Raw genomic sequence first — 23,088 nt, 5'->3', positions numbered from 1 at the left:
AGCAATAATAATTATTACAGAACATGATTCTCAAAGAAATACAATCCTATTGTGCTTAATTATATAGTTATTACAAATCATGATTTAAAAAACAGTGAATCCTTCCAAACAGCAGCCCCATCAGATTCAACACAACATTCTGCACATCAAAACAGTAAAATAGAACTTCTCTCCCTCTGCTGACATTCTCATTCTGCAAATAAAAACAACAATAATGAGTTTCATAAGAGTATTGTATGACACAAGCTCTGTTTCTTAAGAATACTAGTCCAGCAACATAAACACATAGCATATTACTCATTTTATCTCCTTATGGAACGTAGAGATGAATCTGAGCCCTACAATAACAAACCAACCCAAACTAAAGGCGAGTTACTGGACTAAAGAGGTCCACTCTGATGCATTAAGAGAAATAATAAATGCATTTCCTCTGGCATCAAATGAAAGCTGCATAGACTCTGTTGAAACCCCAAAAACATTTGCACTGCAGTAGAATACAAGGATCAATAAAAAAAAACATAGGTGTATCCATTCCCAATTTTCACTACATTAAGGATCATGCCAAATCAACTCAAAAAGTCACATAAACAGGAACAAACAGGTAAAAATTGTTGAGTCCAAAGATTATTCTCTGCATAACATTTAGATATAGATTGCAGGGATTCTGCGCCTCTTTAACTTAGGTGACTGGGAATGGAAAGAGCGCTCTCCATTTTCCATGGGCAATTGTCCCAATCTTACATCAGAATGACTACCATTAAGTGAAGCAATTGTTCTCAACGACTCCAAATGTTGCATTGCCTCTACGACCCCCATTCCAACTCTGAAACCAATGTAGTGAAATGCTCAAAAACCTAAAACCATAGTAATCATTAGGAACACTACGTTAACTATGCAAACAACTCAATATTGATGCATAAGATAATCTAGTTCATTTTCCCACTACTTTCTCAGTACCCAAACAGAAACCAAAATCCAAGGAACCCAATCTAATTTACAGATTGAAATAATCAGATGAAAAAATAAAAAATACCTGAATATCTTCTTCGAGTATGAATAGTTTCAAAGCGTCCAGCTGAAATAGAAAATTCATATATCAACGAGATGACGATGAACACACATAATTGATGGCTCCTTGTTTCAATTTACTGGCAGGACCATTTCCTTCTGCTGCAAAGAATAGCAAAATCACAATAATTAAAAGCTCTGATGACAAATAAATTACAACTAGAAATTGAAGATGGAAACTACTCCACAATTGACTCAGAATTCAACTCCCCTAGCTTTTGTTGTATTATCTCAGCAGCCAAACACAAGCTCAAGCTCTCACAGAACATAAACCAGAAGACATTGATCGAAAATCAACATTCAAAATCAAAAACTCACAAAGTGAAAGCACGCGGGAAGGCTTGTGAGCAGGCATATCTTCTTCCCCGGGAAGTTCTTTACCGCCCAAAGCAGCGTCGTTTCGCTCTCCTTCACGTCCTTCCCCACCGCAACGACGAGATGACATAAATTGCTTTTAGCTGCCAGAAGCAACAACCTACTGCCCTCTCGAACGACGATTGACGGCTAGGGGCGGGAGAGGTAGAGGTGGAGTGTAGAGCAGAGAGACAGAGAGAGAGAGAGTGATGATGAGAGGGAGTTGCGGCTAGGGTTGAAACGAAGGAAGAAGAGAGAGAGAGGCTCAAGAGAGAGAATGGGGTCTGTGAGTATTAGTTTTGGAGTCCAATCAGGTGTGCTGAGGTACATGGTACACTTTCAACTAACCACTCAAGCCTTGCCACATGTAAATTAAATTAAACAAATAATAAATTGATTTATAATCGGTCCGGTTTGGTTTATGACAGTTTTCAAAACTCCCAAACCGCAGCCGAACCAAACCAAACCGGTTCGGATCGGTTTTTGAAACTGTTGACTTTTTCTTTGGTCAAAACCAAACCAAACCAAACCAATATAATCGGTTCGGCCGGTGTAACCGGATCGGCCGGATTGATGCCCACCCCTAATCTCAGGTTAGAACGTTTTTGACATCTTTAATTTAGACTATCGCTCGTTTTTTTTTTATAAAAAAAATGTAGTTTACTAATTTTTCAAAACACAAATAGCATCGCAACGACTCATATCAAATCAAGCAAACATATTAGCTTTTTGAAATGTTTTTCTTCTTTTATTACAAAAATTCTAAATTTAAATTTTTCTCAAAAAAATAAAAATTACAACTATACGGTCTCTCAATTCTTAAAAATAGTGGAAAGGTTCATTCCCGTGAGAAAGATGCTTCATCTCTGCAGAAGCTATTGTCAAACGTTTTGCTTGGGAACCCAATCAGATTCAGGAATTGGAGCCCTGTTTATTGAATTTCCCCAAGCTCTGTCATCAAACCCATCTTTTATAGGGCGTGGCAAACTGAGAATATGAGTGCAAGTAGCTTGGTTGCAGAGGCAGTTTGGAAGGCCATTGAATCAACTGGTTCAGGTCCTTTCTCTTTTCCTTCTTTTCTCTTTCTAATTTATATGTTTTTTGTTTTCTTGTTCTTCTTTTTTGTTTTTGAGTATTTCCCACTTAAAAGACATAACCTTTGCTTTCATTTTTTATAAATATAATGTCGGCATTGATGAGAAGGAACTAATTGAAATGGCTGAAATGGGACAGTGACCGATGATCAGCTCTCCATGTTAGTCTCATCTCATTTCAAATTCTTTGTTAAACCCTTTTGAGAAAAGCTGAAAATTTTGTTCCAATAATGTCTGTTGCGGTCAAAATTCAGCTTGCATTTAGTGTTCGGTAAGAACTTGGAGAGAGCAACAAGGATAGTGGATCAAAGAGGTGTCAAGAGGGTTTTGGGTGAGCCCAGTGGACGTTCTATCTTTCAGGTTTGACTTTTATTCATATCATTTTCTGGGTTTCAACTGAATTTAGTATTTCAGGTATGCACATTGAAGCAGTTTGGGCAGAATTTTGAATGTAGATGACTTGAAATTTGAGCAACAAGTTTATCTTTATGGCTGGGAACTGCCAAGAAATCTCTTGGAATTTGTTTAGTTGTTTAATGTTCATGTTCAGCCAAAAGGATAAGAAATTTGGTAACTCTTTTCAAAAATAAGAAATTTGGTAACTTATGCAAATCAATTCAGGGGAAAGAATCATGTTTGTTTGGGCCAAATAATTATAAATTTATGTTAACTTCTTAAGTAGAAAGGAAACTTAAATCCCAGTTCTCATTTTATGTTGTCTGGTTAGGTCGTAGGAGAATCCCGGAGGAAGGAGGAGTACTTCTGTTTTGCTGAGCACTATTGTGCTTGTTATTCATTCTTCTATGACATTGTAAACAGAGGAGAGCAGCTTTGTGTGAGATTCCTCAATTGCTTGTCATTATTTAGTTCCCTGAAACTAAAGAAAATAACAAGTTCGTTCGTATTTTTACTTTGTTTCTTCTTGTCCAGTGTAAGCATCAACTAGCTGCAAGGCTTGCTGCATCATTAGGAGCATGCGTTGAAGTTAAGGTGTCTGATGAACAGTTGGCTCTACTGCTTTCTAAACTCTGACATACGTGGATGGCCGAAATTTAGAATTAGGAGTTGAAGAGTACCGCAAGAGCAGGTCACATTATCTGAATTTTAACATAATCAGTGGAAGAAATATAGAGGTAGTGCCTCCAATTTAGGTTATGGAAATGTTGATGGACTAGTTTCTAAACATTGCATGTATTCTGTGCTTGGAACTGCTACCAGCATGATCTGAAATCGCCTCATTCTTCTTATTGAAGCATTTACTTTATAAAACCTTCTCGGTTCGTTTGCATTTTGTGAATTCTCCAACTTTCCCTACTAGCCATCAAGAATACAGTTGTCATGTTTCAGAAATGGCTCTTCCCTTTAATTATTTGTTTCTGTCATGTCTCCAGGAACTGCTCATGAGATGCAGGTAGGTGATGATATTGTAGACAAGTTTGTAATTCAGACCCTTCATGTGGTTCTTTGGGGAAATCATATAGGATTTGCTAATCATCTTTCACATCACATTTTCCATTTTGTTGTAGAAAATGGTTGATTGTATATGTGAATCAGTAAAATCCCTATTTGCTGCTTTTGTGAATTGATCTTCCAGGTTGATAATTGACAATACATTTGGCCATAACAAAATCTTTGGATGGTAGATTTGTAATTTACGGTAGTCGATTTATATGGTTGGGTTAAACAGTTTTCTACTTAAAATAATTTATATCCTGATGCTTCAGTTTTCTTAATATCTCAACAACTTAACTCCCTAATGAATTACATGAGAGCGGTATTTATAGCAAACTTAAACCTATCCCTTGCTAAAACAGATATTCTAACCTAAATAAAATAGGAAACTTAGAAATCCTAACTTGGAAAACTTAAAAATCTTACTAAAATTTGGAGAACTTACCCTCCGTTCGGATGAGGGAAAATAACTCAGAATTTAGCTAAAAGTTGGGAATTTAAGAGGAGAAATTGATAATTCCCTTATTTGGCAACTTAAGCGCGGAATTTATTAAATGATGCACGGAAAAAATTGTGGAAATTGGGGCATCAAATTCCCGAGTTTAATTTCCACCAAAATATGCGTCATTTCACAATTTCCATAGAGACATTCACAAAATTCTGTCATTTACAAATTCCGACATACATAAATCCAAATCATGAAATCTTCAATTGCCGGAAATTGAAATGATGGAAATCTAAATTCCGTCATTTTAGAAACTAATCGCAAGAATCAAATATTGCCAGATTTAAAGACCAAATTAAATGACTTCCTCTTCCATCTCTTTATTTTGTAAACCCTAAGGCCCCGTTTGGTTCACGGAATGAATTTGATGGGAAATCATTTCCCATGTCATTTCCCAAGGGATGGGAAATGGTGATTCCTTTCCCATGTTTGGTAATGCCGGGAAAGTGACCCGGAAATATCACTTTATTTCATTTCCCATGTTTGTTTTGAGTAGGAATGGAAAACAAATTTTGTTTAGTTTCCCAATTGTATCCCTATTAAAATAATAAAAAAATACCAATAATTGTTGGATAAAAACTGTAATTATGAATTGTTAGTAAGGACAAATTAGTCATAAAAAAAGTTAGTCTTACTTTCCCATGGGAAGGGAAAGTGAAACCCAAGTAGGAAGGAAGGATTCACTTTCCCTCATACTTTCCCATGTGCTAGGCAACGTTTTCCCATGCCTGACTTACCAAACATGGGAAAGCAATTGGTTTCCCATCCCCAAGACCCATGAACCAAACGCAGCCTACTTGGTTTGACAAAGATGTCCTCATCAATAACCCCACAAATACATGTGGATTGTTTGTACTGATTTGGCCTTAAGTGATGCATCTAGCTGAATTACAAAAAAAAAAAAAAAAAAAAGGGACTTGAAATCATTGTAATGTAAGACCAAAATTCATGGACTTAATTCATAATTCACACAAAATTACAAAGCCAATAAACCCTAACCACCCAGATTTTGTATTACAACCTTAACAAAACAATTATAACAGCAACATAAGAAAACCAAACCAACAAGACAAAGGAACAAAAACAAGAAAAACGAAAAAAGAACTTAGGCCCCACCACCACCACATCAAGGAACAAGTCTGTAAGATTTCATCTTATCAATCCAAGTTACAAATGATGTCCTTGAGTTCCTGAACCCCACAAAGCCATGCTCTTTGCTCTTGTTCATACTGTCCACACTTGACTCTATCCCAAACATGACATCCACAAACCACCAATTCCCAATCTCTTCCAATTTTGTAGGCACCAGACCATTCTCTCTCACAATCTCATCCCACACTGGCCCCTTATCTTTCATCATCTCCTCCATGCTCGGCCTCGATTCACCCTCGTCAGCATCATCAAAGTCCTCAAACTCCATGTCAAACTGTTCTGCCAAAACCCTCCACAAATGCTTCCACTTATACACATCCCCATTGCTGCAATTGAAAGCCTCATTCTTTGCATAAGGATCAACTGCTGCCCATATCTGATGCTCAGCAATCAGGTCAGCATCTGAGACATCCCAGTACCCGTTCCACGCTCCTCTGCTCCCCGAAAACCTCAGTTTCTTCCCTACGTGCTTACATATCGCAGCGTAAACACACAAACTCCCCACTATGTTCATCAAGCTATACGGCGAAAACCCGAAAATCACACTAGGCCTGTGCACTGACCATGTCAACCCCTCCTTCACCTCCTCAAACAAAATGTCCTCCAATGTGTAGTAAAAGTTGGGCACGTTGAGCCTCGGGAGGTCCTCATGAAACGGAGGCTCATGAGGCTCAACTTTTCCCAACATCTCAAATGAACCAACGTAATGCTTGCGACCTGTTTGCAAGCATATGTGGTGCAAATTTGGTGCATTTGGGATCACAGCATCCAACAAGTTTCGAAACATGTTGCCATTGGCCTCGCAGTTCTCTGCTTCCGTGGGCTTGCTGGCCCAAGTGACGTAAAAGATGTGTGTGACATCGGTGAGTTGGGAGAGTTCAGAATGCGTTTGATGAGGGTCTGAGAGATCACATTGGATGTACTCGATGGAATGATCAGCATTCCAATCCGGGCGGGCCCTGAGGGGCTACCCCATAGACCTTCCAGGGCCCACCAGGGGTGTCGGGGAGTGGCAGGATCTCGGCAAGGCTATTGCCCACGATCCCCGTGACCCCCGCCACCAGTGCCACGCTCTGGTACTTGGGTGGTGCATCGTTGGGATCAAACTTTTTCTGGTTGTTGATGGTTTTTGCGGGAGAATTGTTAGCAGGGATGATCATGGAAATTGGAACTCAATCAATTGAAGAAAAAAAAATTGATGGGTTTGAGGAGAAAGTGCTTACCTTTGCAGCTCCTATGGCTCCTGCCCACCACCAGCTCATTGTTGTGCTGTTTGGTTGCACCCAAATTGACCAAGGGTCTCAAAGTCTCAATGCTTCCAGTGTCTTCTACACTACTAGTTTCTGAGTATATTATATTGTTGGTTTCATGGTAGGATTATGTGGTGGGAAAATCTTATCCTTAAATTTTGGCTGGTGATTATCCCTTTTTTCTGCAATTCATGTCTGGTTTTTCTTTCGGTTTGTCGCCATCATTTCAATTTTTTGGACAATTGGTACGTTTTACAAGGATGTGCATTTGGGTTGTCATGACTCTCCCTTTCATGTGATTTGTTGCTCATATGTCTGAGTCAGTTGTAATGATGTGATAAACTCGTTAAAAGAAACATTTTGGTATTTGGTTGGATCTTTGTTTAGTACAAATTCGTAGATAATGAGATTTGTTATTCATTCTTCTATGACATTGTAAATAGAGGAGAGCAGTTTTTTGTGAGATCCTCTCTTGCTTATCATTATTTAGTTCCCTGAAATTAAAGAAAAGTATAAATAAATAAATAAAATTTGTTCTTATTTTTGCTTTGTTTCTTAGCATCAACTAGCTGCAAGACTTACTGCATCATTGGGAGCGTGCATTGAAGTTAAGTTGTCGAATGTGCTAAAATATGAATATGGTTTGAATATTTTAGGTTATTGTATTCTCTTCATAAGGAGGTATATATAGGAGTTTATAAGGGTGATTTACAAGGAAATGGATACATTAATTAATTAGGATATCTCCTAATTATACAAGGATGCGTCAACTATATAAAACAAGGAAGTAAATCACCTAATTAACTTAGGAAATAAATCTCCTTGATTTAGTAAGTTAACTCACATCAACACTCCTCCTCAAGTTGGTGCATACACGTCACCAATGCCCAACTTGGTAAGTGAGTCATAAAACACTCGTCCACAGACGGCTTTTGTTAAGACATCCGCTAATTGATCTTCTAATTTTACAAAGGGTAGACATATGAGCTTGTTCTCAATTTTTTCTTTGATGAAATGTCTATCCACCTCAGCATGTTTAGTTCAATCATGTTGAACTGAATTATGAGCAATATTGATAGTTGACTTGTTATCACAATATAACTCCATTGGCTTCTCTAGTTTAAAACCAAATTCTGTCAAGAGTCCTCTGATCCACAATAATTCACAAACTCCTTGAGCCATTCCTTAATACTCTGCTTCTACACTAGACCGAGCAACCACATTTTATTTTTTACTTTGCCAAGTGACTAGGTTACCTCCAACAAATATAAAGTAACCCAATGTAGAGCGTCTATCTGTAATAAAACCAGCCCAATCAGTATATGTATATCCAACAACTTCAAGATTTCCATTCTTTGATAACATTAATCCATTTCCAAGGGCTGACTTTAAGTATCTTAAGATCCGATCAACTGCATTCCTATGAGAAACACTGGGTGAATGCATAAACTCACTAACCACACTCACAGCATATGCAATATCTGGTCTTGTATGTGCCAAATATATCAACCTTCCAACAAGACGCTGATATTGTTTTTTATTGATTGGCAACCAGTCCATGTCTTCACACAACTTGTGATTCATCTTAATAGGTGTGTCAACAGGCTTACATCTAAGCATTCATGTTCCAGTGAGTAGATCCATCACATACTTCCTTTGAGACAGAAATATACCAATTTTTGACCTTGCTACTTCAATTACGATGAAGTATTTTAGAGCACCTAAATCCTTCATCTCAAATTCCTAAGACAAATACTTTTGTAGCTTATGTTGCTCTCCTGTGTCATTCCCAGTTATGACCATATCATCCACATAAACAATTAATGCAGTGATTTTTTCTTCATCACTCTTCAAGAACCTGGTATGGTCTAAATTACTTTGAGTATATCCAAAATTCTTCATGCACTTAGTAAATCTGCCAAACCATGCCTTGGGAGATTGTTTTAACCCATATAATGATTTTCTGAGCTTGCAAACTTGATTTTTCTTGTCATGAGCTAAATTACATCCTAGTGGTAAATCCATGTATACCTCTTCTTCCAAGTTTCCATGTAAGAATGCTTTTTTAACATCGAACTGATGTAGTGGCAAATCTAGATTTTCTGCTAGAGACAATAGGACTCTGATAGTGTTGATCTTGGCTATTAGGGCAAAGGTCTCCTGGTAGTCCACCCCATATCTCTGTGTGTACCCCTTCACCACCAATCTAGCGTTATATCTTTCAATGGATCCATATGCTTTAAGTTTCACAATATATATCAACATGCATCCCACTGTCTTCTTTCCATGAGGTAATGGCACGATCTCTCATCTAGAATTCTTCTGGAGAGCTCGCATTTCTTCATTCATGGTTTCTTTCCATTTTAAGTCTTCGTTTCTGTCACGACCCGACTCCCCTAGCACGATATTGTCCGCTTTAGGCCCCCCTCTCTGCCCTCACAGTTTTGTTTCTGGGAGCTCACGAGCAACTTCCCAGTGGGTCACCCATCCTGGGATTGCTCTAGCCCCTAACTCGCTTAACTTCGGAGTTCCTAAGAATCCAAAGCCAGTGAGCTCCCAAAAGGCCTCGTGCTAGGAAGAGAAGTGCCCACACATTTAAAACACTACACCTTTCCCTCCCCGAGCGATGTGGGATTCTCACCGTTCTTGTTTCCCCAAGACACGGGTCTTACAATCCACCCCCCTTGGGGCCCAGCGTCCTCGCTAGCACACTTCCGGTCGGGGTCCGGCTCTAATATCATTTGTCACGACCCGACTCCCCTAGCACGATATTGTCCGCTTTGGGCCCCCCTCTCTGCCCTCACGGTTTTGTTTCTGGGAGCTCACGAGCAACTTCCCAGTGGGTCACCCATCCTGAGATTGCTCTAGCCCCTAACTCGCTTAACTTCGGAGTTCCTAAGAATCCGAAGCCAGTAAGTTCCCAAAAGGCCTCGTGCTAGGAAGAGAGGTGCTCACACATTTAAAACACTACACCTTTCCCTCCCCGAGCGATGTGGGATTGCTCACCGTTCTTGTTTCCCCAAGACATGGGTCTTACAATCCACCCCCCTTGGGGCCCAGCGTCCTCGCTAGCACACTTCCGATCGGGGTCCGGCTTTGATATCATTTGTCACGACCTGACTCCCCTAGCACGATATTGTCCTCTTTGGGCCCCCCTCTCTGCCCTCACGGTTTTGTTTCTGGGAACTCACGAGCAACTTCCCAGTGGGTCACCCATCCTGATATTGCTCTAGCCCCTAACTCGCTTAACTTCGGAGTTCCTAAGAATCCGAAGCCAGTGAGCTCCCAAAAGGCCTCGTGCTAGGTCGAGAAGTGCCCACACATTTAAAGCACTTCACCTTTCCCTCCCCGAGCGATGTGGGATTGCTCACCGTTCTTATTTCCCCAAGACACGGGTCTTATAGTTTCAGTCACACTACTGGGGATAGATATCAGCCAACTGTTTTACAAAGTATACATGTGACTCTGACAATCTGCTTAGAGATATATAATTATTGGTGGGATATTTTCCTTTGGCTTTAAGATCTGCTTCATATTATACTCAAGGTTTACCACGGTTCTTGTTTTCTAGAAGTTGGTATATAAGGGTATTTGTATCCTTTATACTTTCTGAAATCAAATCATCATGGTATATTTCATTAGTGTTATCAATTTCAGGGGGAGATGTTACCTAAATAACTTCCTCAGAAAGTGATTGGTGTGGTGCTAAAGCTGAAAGCGGGTCCAAAGCAGGCAAAATCTCATATAACAGTTCAACTTTCTCTTCCTGATTTTGATAGCATGGAGTCGACCGGTCGTTTTCCATTGGTGACTAGTCGTGTGGGAGAGGCGACCGGTCGCTTTAAGGCAGAGATCCCTCTTGTGTACGGATAAAGGGAGGCGACTGGTCGCTTTGATGCTGAGTCTCTTCTGTTGTGAAAAAGTCCAGAAAAGTAAGGGTGTTTGGCTCTAGATTCTCCTCTTGTGATTCTCTAAAAATATATGTCGTGTTCCTGGAACACTACATCAATGGAGGTATAGATCTTCTTACTTGGAGGTTGATAAAATCGATAGCCTTTATGATGAGGGCATAGGCAATGAAAACACACTTTTCTGCGCGGGGATCCAATTTGTTGCGTTGGTGATCATGTAAGTGTACGAATACAACATAGCCGAAAATCTATGGTCCAAGGTTTCAGGTGGGAGGTATTTGGAGATGGTGGTGAAGTGTTTGAAGAGAAGTTTGCAAATTCAAGATACTTGAGGGAATCCTATTTATAAGGTAAGTTGCAGAGAGGACGACATCGCCTCAAAAAGATCGAGGCATGTTGGCACCAAATAAAAATGCACGAACGACTTCGAAGATGTCGGTTCTTTCACTTAGCCACCTCATTTTATTGGGGAGTATATGGAAACGGGCGTTGATGTATGATGCCATGATCCTGTAAGAATTTGTTGAGATCGTGATTAAGAAATTCTCCACCATTGTCAGAACGGAAAACCTGGATTTGGGCATGAAACTGAGTCGCCACCATTTTATGGAATTTTTGAAACGTTAAACTGACTTCCCATTTGGTTTTGAGAAGGGAACCCCAAGTCATTCAGGTGCAGTCATCAATGAAAGTGACAAACCATCGAGCTCCAGCTTGAGTAGCGATTTGAGCAAGCCCCTAAACATCATAATGAATAAGGGAGAAGGGAACCAAACTTTTATTTGTACTTAATGGGAACGAAATACGATGGCTCTTAGTCAATTCACACGTATCACACTAGAAGCTGGAAATATCAAAACTGGAAAATAATTATGGAAACAACTTCTTCAGATAACCGAGCGAGGCATGCCCAAGACGTTTGTGCCATAACCAAACTTTGTCTCTCTACCTCTCAAAACTAGCTCCACTTGTTGTGAAAGCTTGACCAACCTTGATTTCACTATCTAGTGCCTAGTCCAAATAGTAGAGTTTGCCCCGCCTAGTACCACAACTAATCGTCTTCTTTGTGATGATGTCTTGAAAAACACAATAATTCGGCCAAAATATTACAATACACCCTAAAATAGTAGTAAGTTGTGCAACAGACAACAAGTTATGATCCAAAGATGGAACAATCAATACAAAATCTAGATGGATGGAGTTAGAGAGAGATAGAGAGCCTTCCTTAACCATAGGGGAGTGGGTACCATGTTGTTGTCGGATCAGCTGCGTCAAAATTGATTTAGCTGCATTCTCAACTTGTGATATTCGCAAGTGCACAAGCCATTGGAAAGTATAGCATATGTAAGTACGAGATCGATCCCACGACGATTGATGATAGATTGATTCAATTTGATTCCCTACACAAAATAGAAAATAAGAAAGAAAATAATCTAAAAGAAAGAAAAGAAAAGAAAAGAAACTAACTCAACCAAATAAGTTACCAAGTTCAATTCAGATTCTCAGATTGATTCTAGCTAAAGTATGATTAAGCCATGGTGTCTGGTCCTAACCTTGTATTCCTAATTCCCTAATTTAATCCTTGTTTTCGAACCAAAATTAAGCATTAGAAATCCATTAAGCATAGAAGAATGTTTTAAACAACCAAGCATGTATCTAATCTCTGTTGTTGAATGTCCATACATACTCTTCCTATTCATAGTTCAATTTGAATTAAAGCATATGGTGTCCACTCTTAATTCCAACCAAGATACAAGTTTTAATGGTGATCAATCATTCAAACAAACATAATAACTTATAAGCATAATGAATAAGAACAAGAACTGTAATTGAAACTTGGAAACTAATCAAATTTGAAAACTTCAAATAAGAAATTACATGATAATGAAAAGAAAGTACAACTAAGAAAAACATAAAGAAAAATTTAGCCAAACGGTTTTGTTACAACAATTGAGAACTTAAAAGAAAAACTAAGAGAATTTGAAGGAGAGAATGGAGATGAGCTCTAGAAAGATGTTTGAGAACTCCCCCCCCCCCCCCCCCCCCTTGGGGGGTGTTTGAGAACTTAGAGAACCACACTATTTATAGGCCTAAGGGAAGTAAAAATCTGATCTGAGTATTGCTTCTACCTACAACACCTACTTCACCAACTTTACCTAACTTCCCCACAAAAAACAATTAACTCATGCATATGTCATCATAACATAGCATTGCAATCTGCTTGTAGGCTCATTTTGGGCTTGTTCCTCCATTGATAAAATTCTGGAAAAATATGGATCTTGAAGCTCTTTGTCTTATCTTTCTAACCATATGTAGCCAAACTCAAGGAAATATCGGAAAGGCCTTCAAATATCATTTTTGGCACAGTAACGCAAATGTTGCCGAATTTCACCTTAAGCTGCCAAAACTTGCATAACTTCCTCTAGAAGACTCGGAATCATGAACCACAAAATGCTTCAGAAACTAGACTTCCACAACTTTTCAATGGTGTATGGCTCATTAGCTGGTTCTTCTTGAGCATGTACAATCCAATCCATGAAGTTGACTGATCTTCAGACACAATTTTGAGCTAACTTGAGTCCAAAATGCATTAAATGAGTCCTTAAACTTAATACACTGAAACAAACACAAAAGAGATTAAAAGCACAAGTTTAACTCAAAAACATAATGAAATCATAAGCTAGAAAGGTACAATAGGGACTTTTTTGTTCCAACAGCTACAGATAGCCCTGGGCTGCTGTAAAGAGCAAATGGGTGGAGCTACCCATGTATCTGAGTTCAAGAATCAGGCCTCAAGAGTGCTTCGAAAGGTTCGTGGAGCCTTAGGAAACACCTTGGTTTCCTTCACCAACAAAACCAACAGTTGCTTACATATAAATATTTAGGCTCGGCTTAAGAAGCTTGTGGCATGGGAGCTGAGCATTCATGAGTTTAGCATAAGAGAGAGAGAAGGTTTGGATTTCCTATTAGAAACAGAGGTTCAAATTAATGGGAGAGGGAGTTTTGTGAGAATTTGTTGAGGGAAGAGAGGGAAAGATGAAGGTGGAAGAATGGGTGGCTTTAGCTCTTGGGTGGCTTGCAAGAAGAAAAAAAGGGAAGAAATGGAAGAACAGAGCTTGAAATCGAATGGTTCCAGAGGTGAGAGGTGATGCTTGCTCTCTCTGGATGTGTTTATGGGGGAGAGACATGAAAAAGATGGAAGAACACAGCTTGAAATTGAAGGGTTCCAAAGGTGAGAGGTGATGTTAATTTGCTCTCTCTGGATGTGTTTGTGGGAGAGATAGGAAGAAGATGGAAGAACACAGCTTGAAATTGAAGGGTTCCAGATGTGAGAGATGATGCTTGCTCTCTCTGGATGTATTCATGGGGGAGAGAGAGAGGAAGAAGATGGAAGAACAGAGCATGAAATTGAAGCTTCCAGCAATGAGTAAGGATGTTGCTTGCTCTGGCAGAGTTATGTTGCTGGGTAAAAGGTGCCTCCTTTTATAGGCGCTGGAAGCTCTAATTTTACCAAGTCATCCTCTTCATTTTCCTTCACTCTCTTCCATTCAATCTTATTTAGTGAAATCTCCCTAACCCAAGCACATAGGAGCAGAGCTTTTTGGGGTTCCAAGACTTTCCTGCATCTAGACTCCTCCATCTAAGTGAGGCGCCTCTTGCTTTTCCTTCTTGTTTTCCCACCAAAGCTCGTAGAGGAAAGAATGGGTAAGGGTGCTGGTCAAAAGGTGATTTATTTCTAGCAACCTGTGCATATGGGTTTGCCTTGGTTTTGACAAGGTACTGGATATTTTGACTGATGTGGGATATTTCCATGTGTTGTGGGCTATGGCTATTGGATATTTTCTAAGATGTTTGGGCCTTTCCTTAAGGTGATGGGCTATTGGGTTTTCGCTCTCATGTTTACCTGTGCATATGGGTTTGCCTTGGTTCACGTGGGTTTGCCTTGGTTTTAACAAGGTGCTGGATATTTTGACTGATGTGGGATATTTCCACGTGTTGTGGGCTATGGCTATTGGATATTTTCTAAGATGTTTGGGCCTTTCCTTAAGGTGATGGGCTATTGGGTTTTCGCTCTCATGCTTACCCATATGTTTGGGCTCAAGAAATGGTCTTGATTTTTGATGCTCCCAAGCAGCCCAAAACTTCCACTCCTTGGACCATCAATAGGCCTCATGAATACTTGTAACCATCCATACCACAACCTGCTCAGCAAGTCCCAAGCATTCCCATAGCTTGGGCTCACTTAAGCTTGTAGCGTGATTTGGTGCAAAAATAAGGATTTTCCGCTTGGCATGGCGTGTTATTTGGCGTGCTTGTGCTCGAGCTTTGCCATTTTGTAAAGGCTATGGCCAGACAAAACGGCGCTTGACAGGATAATGAGCATAGGTTCATAGAACCAGTACATTTTACGAGCTTGTTACGACCTTTTTGTGTGGCATGTTGCATATTTGCTTGGCGTGGCATGTGTGCAAGCGCATATGACGAACTCTTGCGTACCCAAGGCGAGTTTCTTCCCAAGTTAGGTGTCATACTGGGCTAGAAATAGATTTGGGCCCAGCCTTGGATTTTTTTGGACCTCAACATGTACAAATGATATGTAATTATGCACTGATCATACCATTAGCATTAGACACCACATGATTTGCGACTAATAAGTTGGCCAGGATTAAATGTCATGTGATCCGTAGCACCCGAGTCAATAATCCATGTGGGCTTTAGAGATAGAGAGGACGTATAAAAAGCAAAACTTTTGGTGCGATGAACAGTTGGCTCTACTGCTTTCCGAACTCCGACGAACATGGACAGTCGAAACGTAGCATTAGGAGTTGAAGATGCCGCAACAGCAGGTGACAATTGAACTGGTTTTACATGAACTGCAAGCATAATCTGAATTTTAACATTCTCAGTGGAAGAAATATAGAGGTGGTGCCTCCAATATAGGTTATGGAAATGTAGATGGACTTTTTTTTTTGGGCCAAGAAATGTTGATGGACTAGTTTCTAAACGTTACATGTATTCTGTGCTTGGAACTGCTACCAGCATGATCTGAAATCGCCTCATTCTTCTTCTTATTGAAGCATTTACTTTAGGCTTTTTATCACAAAACGTCCCTGACATTTACGAAACTATCAGATTGCATCCTTAAAGTTTTTTTGTATCACGCATGGTCCCTAACGTTAATATGGGTGCTCTTAAATGATCCCTCTGTCAAAAAAACTGTTAAATCCAGGGATATAATCGTCATCTGTGTTGCTGAATTTTCCTTCCTTCTATTTTAATTTTTTTTCCTTCCATCTCCCTCCCTTCTCTCGCACTCTTCGTCTCCTTCCTCCCTTTCTTCTTCCAATCTCATTTCTTCCCCCATCTGCGTGGCTGAAGTTTTCTTTTTTTCCTTCCATCTCCTCTCTTCTCCCATTTCTTACGGTAGCTCCTCCTCTGTCTCTCCCTCTAATTTCCCTTCTCTTTGACCTTCCCTATTCTTCTCTCCTCTCCACAGTTGTTTGCTTTCTTCTGGGTTTGGAGAGTTTGTTGGGGGTTTGGATTTTGACTGTGGGGCTTTGGGTGTTTCTGGTGGGGAGCATTTGGGTTGCTGTATTTTCCTTCTTATTCCTTTCTCTTCCACCATTTTGGGTTGTTGCTCTGGTTCTTTTGTTTTGCTGTTTTCTTTTCTCCCTTTTTCTTTTTTTATTTTCTGTTCCTTTCCTTTCTTTTCTTTTATGTTCTATTGTTTTTTTCCTAACTTGTTTCGGCTTTCCAAAAAAATAAAAATAAACCAATTCCTTACTCAAAACCATAAATTAGTCAGACATCAATGCTTACTCAGCCAAAACCATTATATAAAAAAATAACATAAGGAAAAGTTATGCTATTGCCATGGATGAAAGCAACAGGGAAGAGAGTGTTGTGGAGGGAGAAGCTTGGGTAGAGGACTGGAGATAGAGAAGTGCAAGAGGAGAGAGAGAGAGATGGAAGGAAAAAAAAAAAAAAAAAAAGGAAAATTTCAGCAATACGGATTTGACGATTTTATCCTTGGATTTAACAGTTTTTTTGACGGAGGGACTATTTAAGAGCACTCATATTAACGTTAGGGACCATGAGTGATACAAAAAAACTTTAAGGATGCAATCTGATAGTTTCACAAACGTCAGGGACGTTTTGTGATAAAAAGCCTTTACTTTATAAAACCTTCTCGGTTCGTTTGCATTTTGTGAATTCTCCAAGTTGCCTACTAGGCTACTAGCCATCTAGAATACAGTTGTCATGTTTCAGAAATTGTTCTTCCCTTTAATTGTTGATTTATGTCAGACAACAGCAACAAATGAAACTATGAAATAGCTTTTCCACAAGTAGATTAGATCTTTCCTCGGGTTTAAAAACGGTTCTCAGGCATCTCTAATCGGAAATGTACTTTAACTACTTTGCCATAAGCATGGCAGCTAGTTCAAGTGTGATTGACGAAGGAACTAAAATTTGCGTCCAAGAACTGCTCATGAGCTGCAGGTTGGTGATGATATTGTAGACAAGTTCAGGCTTCTAATTCAGACCATCCATGCGGTTCACCCTCCTGGTGTTTTGGGGCCATTATATAGGATTTGCTAATCATCTTTCGCATCACATTTTCCATTTTCTTGAAGAAAAAAACAATACAAAATTACAAACCCAATAAACCATCATCACCAAGATTTGGTAATTACAATTACAAGTAAAAAATTAAAACAACAGCATAAGAAAACCATGCCAACAAGACTTAAGGAACAAAACAAGAAGAAAAAAACTTGGGCACCATCACCACATCAAGGAACAAGTTTGTAAGATTTCATCTTATCAATCCAAGTTACAAAAGATGTCTTTGAATTCCTGAACCCCACAAAGCCATGCTCTTTGCTCTTGTTCATAGTGTCCACAGTTGAATCAAGCCCAAACATAGCATCCGCAAGCCACCAATTCCCAACATCTTCCAATTTTGTAGGCACCAGACCATCCTCTCTCACAATCTCATCCCACACTGGCCCCTTGTCTTTCATCATCTCCCCCATGCTCGGCCTCGATCCGCCCTCATCATCATCATCGAAGTCCTCAAACTCCATGTCAAACTGCTCTGCCAAAACCCTCCACAAGTGCTTCCACTTATACAAATCCCCATTGCTGCAATTGAAAGCCTCATTCTTGGCATAAGGATCAACTGCTGCCCATATCTCATGCTCAGCAATCAGATCAGCATCTGAGGCATCCCAGTACCCGTTCCAAAATCCTTTGCTCCCAGGATACTTCAGTTTCTTCTTCCCCTCGTGCTTACAAATCGCGGCGTAAACGCAAAAAGTCCCCACTATGTTCATCAAGCTATATGGCGAAAACCCGAAAATCACACTAGGCCTGTGCACTGACCATGTCAACCCCTCCTTCTTCTTCACTTCCTCAAACAAAATGTCCTCCAATGTATAGTAAAAGCAGGGCACGTTGAGCCTTGGGAGGTCCTCATCAAACGGAGGCTCATGAGGCTCAACTTTTCCCCACTTTTCAAATGGACCAATATAATGTTTGCGACCAGTTTGCAAGCATATGTGCTGCAAATTTGGTGCATTTGGGATCACAGCATCCAACAAGTTTCGAAACATGTTGCCATTGGCCTCGCAGCTTTCTACTTCCGTGGGCTTGCTGGCCCAAGTGACGTAAAAGATGTGTGTGACATCGGTCAGTTGGGAGAGTTCGGAATGTGTTTGATGAGGGTCTGAGAGATCACATCGGATGTATTCGACGGGATGATCAACGTTCCAATCCGGGCGGGGCCTGCGGGCCACCCCGTAAACCTTCCAGGGCCCACCCGGGGTGTCAGGGAGCGGCAGGATCTCGGCAAGGCTGTTGCCGACAATCCCCGTGATCCCGGCGACCAATGCCACGCTCTCGTACTTGGTTGGTGCATTGTTGGGATCAAACTTTTTCTGGTTGGTGATTATTTTGGGGGAAAATGTTAGCATATGATCATGGATGAATTGAAGGAAAAAATTGATTGGTTTGTGGAGAAAGTTGTTACCTTTGCAGCTCCTACGGCTCCTGACCACCACCAGCTCATTGTTGTCCCGTCTTGGTTGCGCCCAAATTGACTAAAAGTCTCAAATTGCTTCCAGTGTCTTCTACACTACTAGTTTCTGAGTTCAGTATGCGGTTGGTCTCGCTCTTATATACGGGAGATGGGAAAATATTTTCCTTCAATGTGTGGCTAGTGATCATCCACGTTTACTGCAATTAATGTCTGGTTTGGATTTTGGTTTTGGTGTCATGGCTTACCTCACCCTTCAATGTGATTTGTCGGTCATGAGTCTGAGTCACAGTTGTAAAATGACATTTGGATAAACTCCTTCAAGAAACCTTTTGGTTTTTGGTTGCATCTTTAGTACAAATTCGTACATAATGGAGTTCCATTCGTGACTAATCCATACACTAATAGAGAATAGTGAAAGCATGACTTCGGATGCAGAACTAATTGTTTAACTACTTGAACAACAAATCTCTTACAACAATTGCATAATTAAATAGCTTACTCAATAAAAATAGAGATTTCCCTGATTTTACATTTAGGAAGCATGTGGCATTCTAACACATTTTACATGAATTTGCATCCCACACAGATAGATAGAAAACAGACAAAGTGATTGGATATATTTTTGTTCAGGATGGTATTGGTTATCATATTGAACATGAATTCTACTCTTATCATAATTCACTAGAAGAGTGGGGCACGTTGGCTTCATCAATCTTGCGTGTATATTTTCTTCTTGGTTACCAGAAGTTCTTCCCTGTCTTTTTCTTGTTCATCTGCCACCATTAATAATGGGCCAGATTGCATGCAATAATGCAAAGAGCAACCACACCTATTTCTTTTTTCTTCATCAATCTTGCGTGTACATTTTCTTCTTGGTTACCAAAAGTCCTTCCCTGTCTTTTTCTTTTTCATTTTCTCACCATTAATAATGTGCCAGATTGCATGCAACCATCCAAAGAGCAACCACATCTATTTCTACTTGCAAGAAACGATAAAGGGCATGATAGTAATATACCTCTCACAACATCATCAACCCATCTTACTCATCCTGACCAAGCAACCAAAACTTTATATCAATTAATATACAGATAAGAAAGCATAAGGAAGAACCAGAAATGGATATATTACACCATTTAACTATAACCTTCGATGAAACTCCAAAATCAGAAATGGAAATGCTCAACTATTAATCATACAATGGTCATGCCATGATTTGTTACAAGCTTGCGGCGATGAGATTTTCACAATTATTACCATCAAAATAAAGACATTGGCAATCTGTGGTTGTTGAAGAGTTAATCTGTGGTTGCTGAAGAGTTATTTGTGCATACCTTGAAGTTACTCAGCATCCCACTACTTTTCATCTCAGCTGATCTATACAATATTTTCCGCAGACCATATATATTGAGTTGAACAAACGTATAATCCCTCAGATACAAAATATTCACAATATCCTGCAGCTAGCCTTCCGGAGAAACAACAAAATCATGTACAACAACAACATTACATTCTTCTCGTCTCCATTCCTAAACAAAATACTTGTAACATGAGCATAGAAAGAGGTAATGAAGAACTTGATGCATTAAAGTGTTTTGAGGCTAATAATAAGCCAATCGAGCTGCAACCCCATTCATAGAGGAAAAACTAACTATGACCATTTATTTTTAATACGGTCTAATAATCTGGATTCCTCCCCATCGGAAATATGTGGATCAAGATTGCGAAGGTTATTGACAAACTTAACTCCATCATCCCGTCGATTATGTTTACAGTACCAATCTACAATGGAGTTGTATGTGTTCTTGTTTGGCTTACAGCCATTCTTAATCATGTAGCGGACCACATCAATAGCTTCCACAAACAAAGAATCAGCTGCATAACTTGCCACAAAGGTGTTATAAGTGATTACATCTGGAGCAATCCCAGCATCCCTCATTTCTGAGAATACCCGTGAAGCCTCTCTCATACGACCATTTCTACAATAGCCAAAAATGACAGTGTTGTATGAAATTATATCAGGCTTTATTCCCTTCTCCATAATCTCCCTTAGAAACTTTTCTGATTTCTCAAAATCCTCTGAGCGACTGTGCATATACATCAAACTATTGTAAGTTGTCAAGCTAGGAGTATACCCCATCTCATTCATAAATTTCAAAATCTCACTTGTCTTCATAAACATCTGCCTCCGGCCATATATTGATAGCATCGCATTCAGGGTAGTTATGTCAGGTGAAAATCCTTTTCTTCTCAGCTCCAAGAAGGCATGTTCTGTTTCCATCAAAAGGTCACTTTTACTAAAAACTAGAACAAGTGTCTTTAAGAGCACAACATGGGGTTCAATCACACCAGAGTATATTTCTTCAGCAAGAACATGCATGCGCTCCATTTCTTTGCCATTGGCATAAGCATGGAGCAGAGAACTATATGTAAGCTCATTGGGTTTGCACTGACTATTCTGCATTTCAGCCAGTATTTTCTCAGACTGTTGCCAAAGCCCACCTCGAGCCAGTGCTGCCAAAACAGCATTATATGTAGAAAGATCTGGAGTAACACCAGCTTCTAGCATTCTCTTATACACAGCCATGGCTTGATCAAAAGAACCGCACCGGCTGTATGAACTGATTAGAGTGTTGAAAGTATCCCTCTCAGGTACAAACCCTGCCCTCTTCATCTCCCTGAACACTCCTGACACTTCTGAGTCCATCCCATTTTGGCCAAACACTGCCAAAAGTGTGTTCCACGTGACAATATCGGGGGTGCACTTACATATCTTGATCTCTTCAAAAACTTTCATCATTTCTGCAAAATTTCCCCTGTTGCCATGCATCTTAATCAGGGCATTGAAGGTACAGATGTTTGGTTTACAACCAGAACTTTTCATCTCATCAAAAACCCTCATTGCAGGCTCATCCTTCCCAGCCTTCTCAAATCCTGAAAAAAGGGTGGTGTAGGTAAAAACATCGGGTTTAATCCCTTTCTCCACCATCTGGGTTTTCAAGGCTATTGCCTCCTCCAATAAACCATCTCTTGCATAAGCTGATATCAGTGAATTGTAAGACACAATGCTTGGAGAAAACCCATTAAACTCCATGTCCTTCAATACCTCCATTGCTTCCTTAGTCCGCCTAGACTTTCCATACACATCCAACAACGCATTATACGTAACCTTATCGGGTACAAACCCTGCTGATTTCATCTCCTGAAAAACCTCAGCTGCCTCCACATGCAAAGAGCCGCGGCGACAACAAGTTATAAGTGTATTATAAGTATAAGAATCCGGGGCAATCCCAGCACTCTTCATACACTCAACAACCACTCTAATCTTATTCCAAGGCATACCCATTTTCCCATACACATTCAAAATCACATTGTAAGTTATCAATGTGGGCCTACAACCCTCTTCCTCCATTTTCTTAAAAACAGTAACAGCCTCCCTATACCTTCCATTACTGGCACAAGCAGTAATCAGAGAAGTGTAAGCATAAACATCAAGCGCAAACCCATCCTTATGCAAACTCTGAAACAAAGAAGTTGCGGAAGAAACCCTGCCCACTTTTCCCAGAATACTAATAATCACAGCAACAACAGAACCACTCAAAATTGAATCACAATCTTCACGTTTCTTAAACCACTCAAACACATCTATTGCCAAGTCGAATTTCTTGTGAAAGCCTAAACCTTTAACAATACCCAAGACGTCCAGAGACAGAGAGTCCAAGCTAGAACCAAATTCATCTCTATGCAATTCAACTAAACCCAGAAGCTGCTCATCTAGTTTAGAAGAATCAAATTGTGGGTCGAGAAAGGAGTGGAGGATATGCTGACCTTGGGAGGAGAGGCGGTGGTGGGACCAGGGCTTGCCGCGGTTGGAGTCACGTGACTTGCCGATGCGAGTGCGTGCTCTGGGGAGGGTGGGAGGGGAGTTGGGGTTTTGGGTTAGTGGGGTTGAGGGGTTTGGGTGGAGGAGGAGCTCTTGGAGAAGAGGGGTTACTGGCATCGGTGGAGGTGGAGGCAGTGGCGGTGGTGTTGGTGTGGCTGGGTTTTGATTTTGGTGGTGGTTTTGGAAGAAGGGTCTTGAAGAGGGTGGTGGGTTGTGAAGGAGCAGAGGGAGAGCTATTTGCTCCGCCATTAGAGATAGAGTGAGAAAATTGGAGTTCAGTGGCTGGGTGTGAGGCTTTGGTACTACTACAAGCAACTTCTCTTAGAAGACGAATATCTTCGAGGGAAATTGTGACTTTGAGACCAATCTGATATTTTCTTT

General features: G+C 40.2%; 3 protein-coding genes and 1 pseudogene across 4 annotated transcripts; 1 reads left to right on the top strand and 3 right to left on the bottom strand.

The window, feature by feature from the left end:
* The first annotated feature begins 2,211 nt into the window (after positions 1-2,211).
* SSN2 (zinc finger SWIM domain protein) lies at positions 2,212-3,804 on the top strand. The gene is made up of 5 exons (XM_021971663.2): positions 2,212-2,478; positions 2,656-2,677; positions 2,771-2,876; positions 3,244-3,351; positions 3,447-3,804. The coding sequence occupies exons 1-5, from the start codon at positions 2,418-2,420 to the stop codon at positions 3,546-3,548; spliced, it is 399 nt and encodes a 132-aa protein (XP_021827355.1). The 5' UTR covers positions 2,212-2,417; the 3' UTR covers positions 3,549-3,804.
* A 1,603-nt stretch (positions 3,805-5,407) lies between these two features.
* LOC110767982 ((S)-8-oxocitronellyl enol synthase CYC2 pseudogene) lies at positions 5,408-7,178 on the bottom strand (annotated as a pseudogene). Its single transcript, XR_002528386.2, has 2 exons — positions 6,849-7,178; positions 5,408-6,737 (listed from the first exon to the last, which is right to left on the bottom strand). The product of XR_002528386.2 is annotated as a (S)-8-oxocitronellyl enol synthase CYC2 pseudogene (transcript).
* A 10,213-nt stretch (positions 7,179-17,391) lies between these two features.
* Positions 17,392-18,958, bottom strand: LOC110748783 ((S)-8-oxocitronellyl enol synthase CYC2-like). The gene is made up of 2 exons (XM_021948731.2): positions 18,819-18,958; positions 17,392-18,726 (listed from the first exon to the last, which is right to left on the bottom strand). The coding sequence occupies exons 1-2, from the start codon at positions 18,855-18,857 to the stop codon at positions 17,581-17,583; spliced, it is 1,185 nt and encodes a 394-aa protein (XP_021804423.2). The 5' UTR covers positions 18,858-18,958; the 3' UTR covers positions 17,392-17,580.
* Positions 18,819-23,088, bottom strand: LOC110767980 (Pentatricopeptide repeat (PPR) superfamily protein). The gene has a single exon (XM_021971658.2). The coding sequence runs from the start codon at positions 22,954-22,956 to the stop codon at positions 20,476-20,478; it is 2,481 nt and encodes an 826-aa protein (XP_021827350.2). The 5' UTR covers positions 22,957-23,088; the 3' UTR covers positions 18,819-20,475.

This window comes from Prunus avium, chromosome 8, assembly GCF_965620075.1.
Source record: "Prunus avium chromosome 8, drPruAviu1.hap1.1, whole genome shotgun sequence".
NCBI classification, from domain to species: domain Eukaryota; kingdom Viridiplantae; phylum Streptophyta; class Magnoliopsida; order Rosales; family Rosaceae; genus Prunus; species Prunus avium.
Note: the sequence above shows the minus strand (reverse complement) of the source record. Positions and strands in the feature narration are given on the sequence as shown.

Bases quoted from the DNA above. Each gene is read 5' to 3' on its own strand.
- SSN2 (XM_021971663.2), top strand. From the start codon at position 2,418: ATGAGTGCAAGTAGCTTGGTTGCAGAGGCAGTTTGGAAGGCCATTGAA. The intron at 2,877-3,243 runs GTTTGACTTTTA...TTGTCTGGTTAG, and splicing joins GTGGACGTTCTATCTTTCAG to GTCGTAGGAGAATCCCGGAG. The intron at 3,352-3,446 runs GTGAGATTCCTC...CTTCTTGTCCAG, and splicing joins ACAGAGGAGAGCAGCTTTGT to TGTAAGCATCAACTAGCTGC.
- LOC110748783 (XM_021948731.2), bottom strand. From the start codon at position 18,857: ATGAGCTGGTGGTGGTCAGGAGCCGTAGGAGCTGCAAAG. The intron at 18,727-18,818 runs GTAACAACTTTC...ATCACCAACCAG, and splicing joins GAGCCGTAGGAGCTGCAAAG to AAAAAGTTTGATCCCAACAA.
- LOC110767980 (XM_021971658.2), bottom strand. From the start codon at position 22,956: ATGGCGGAGCAAATAGCTCTCCCTCTGCTCCTTCACAACCCACCACCC.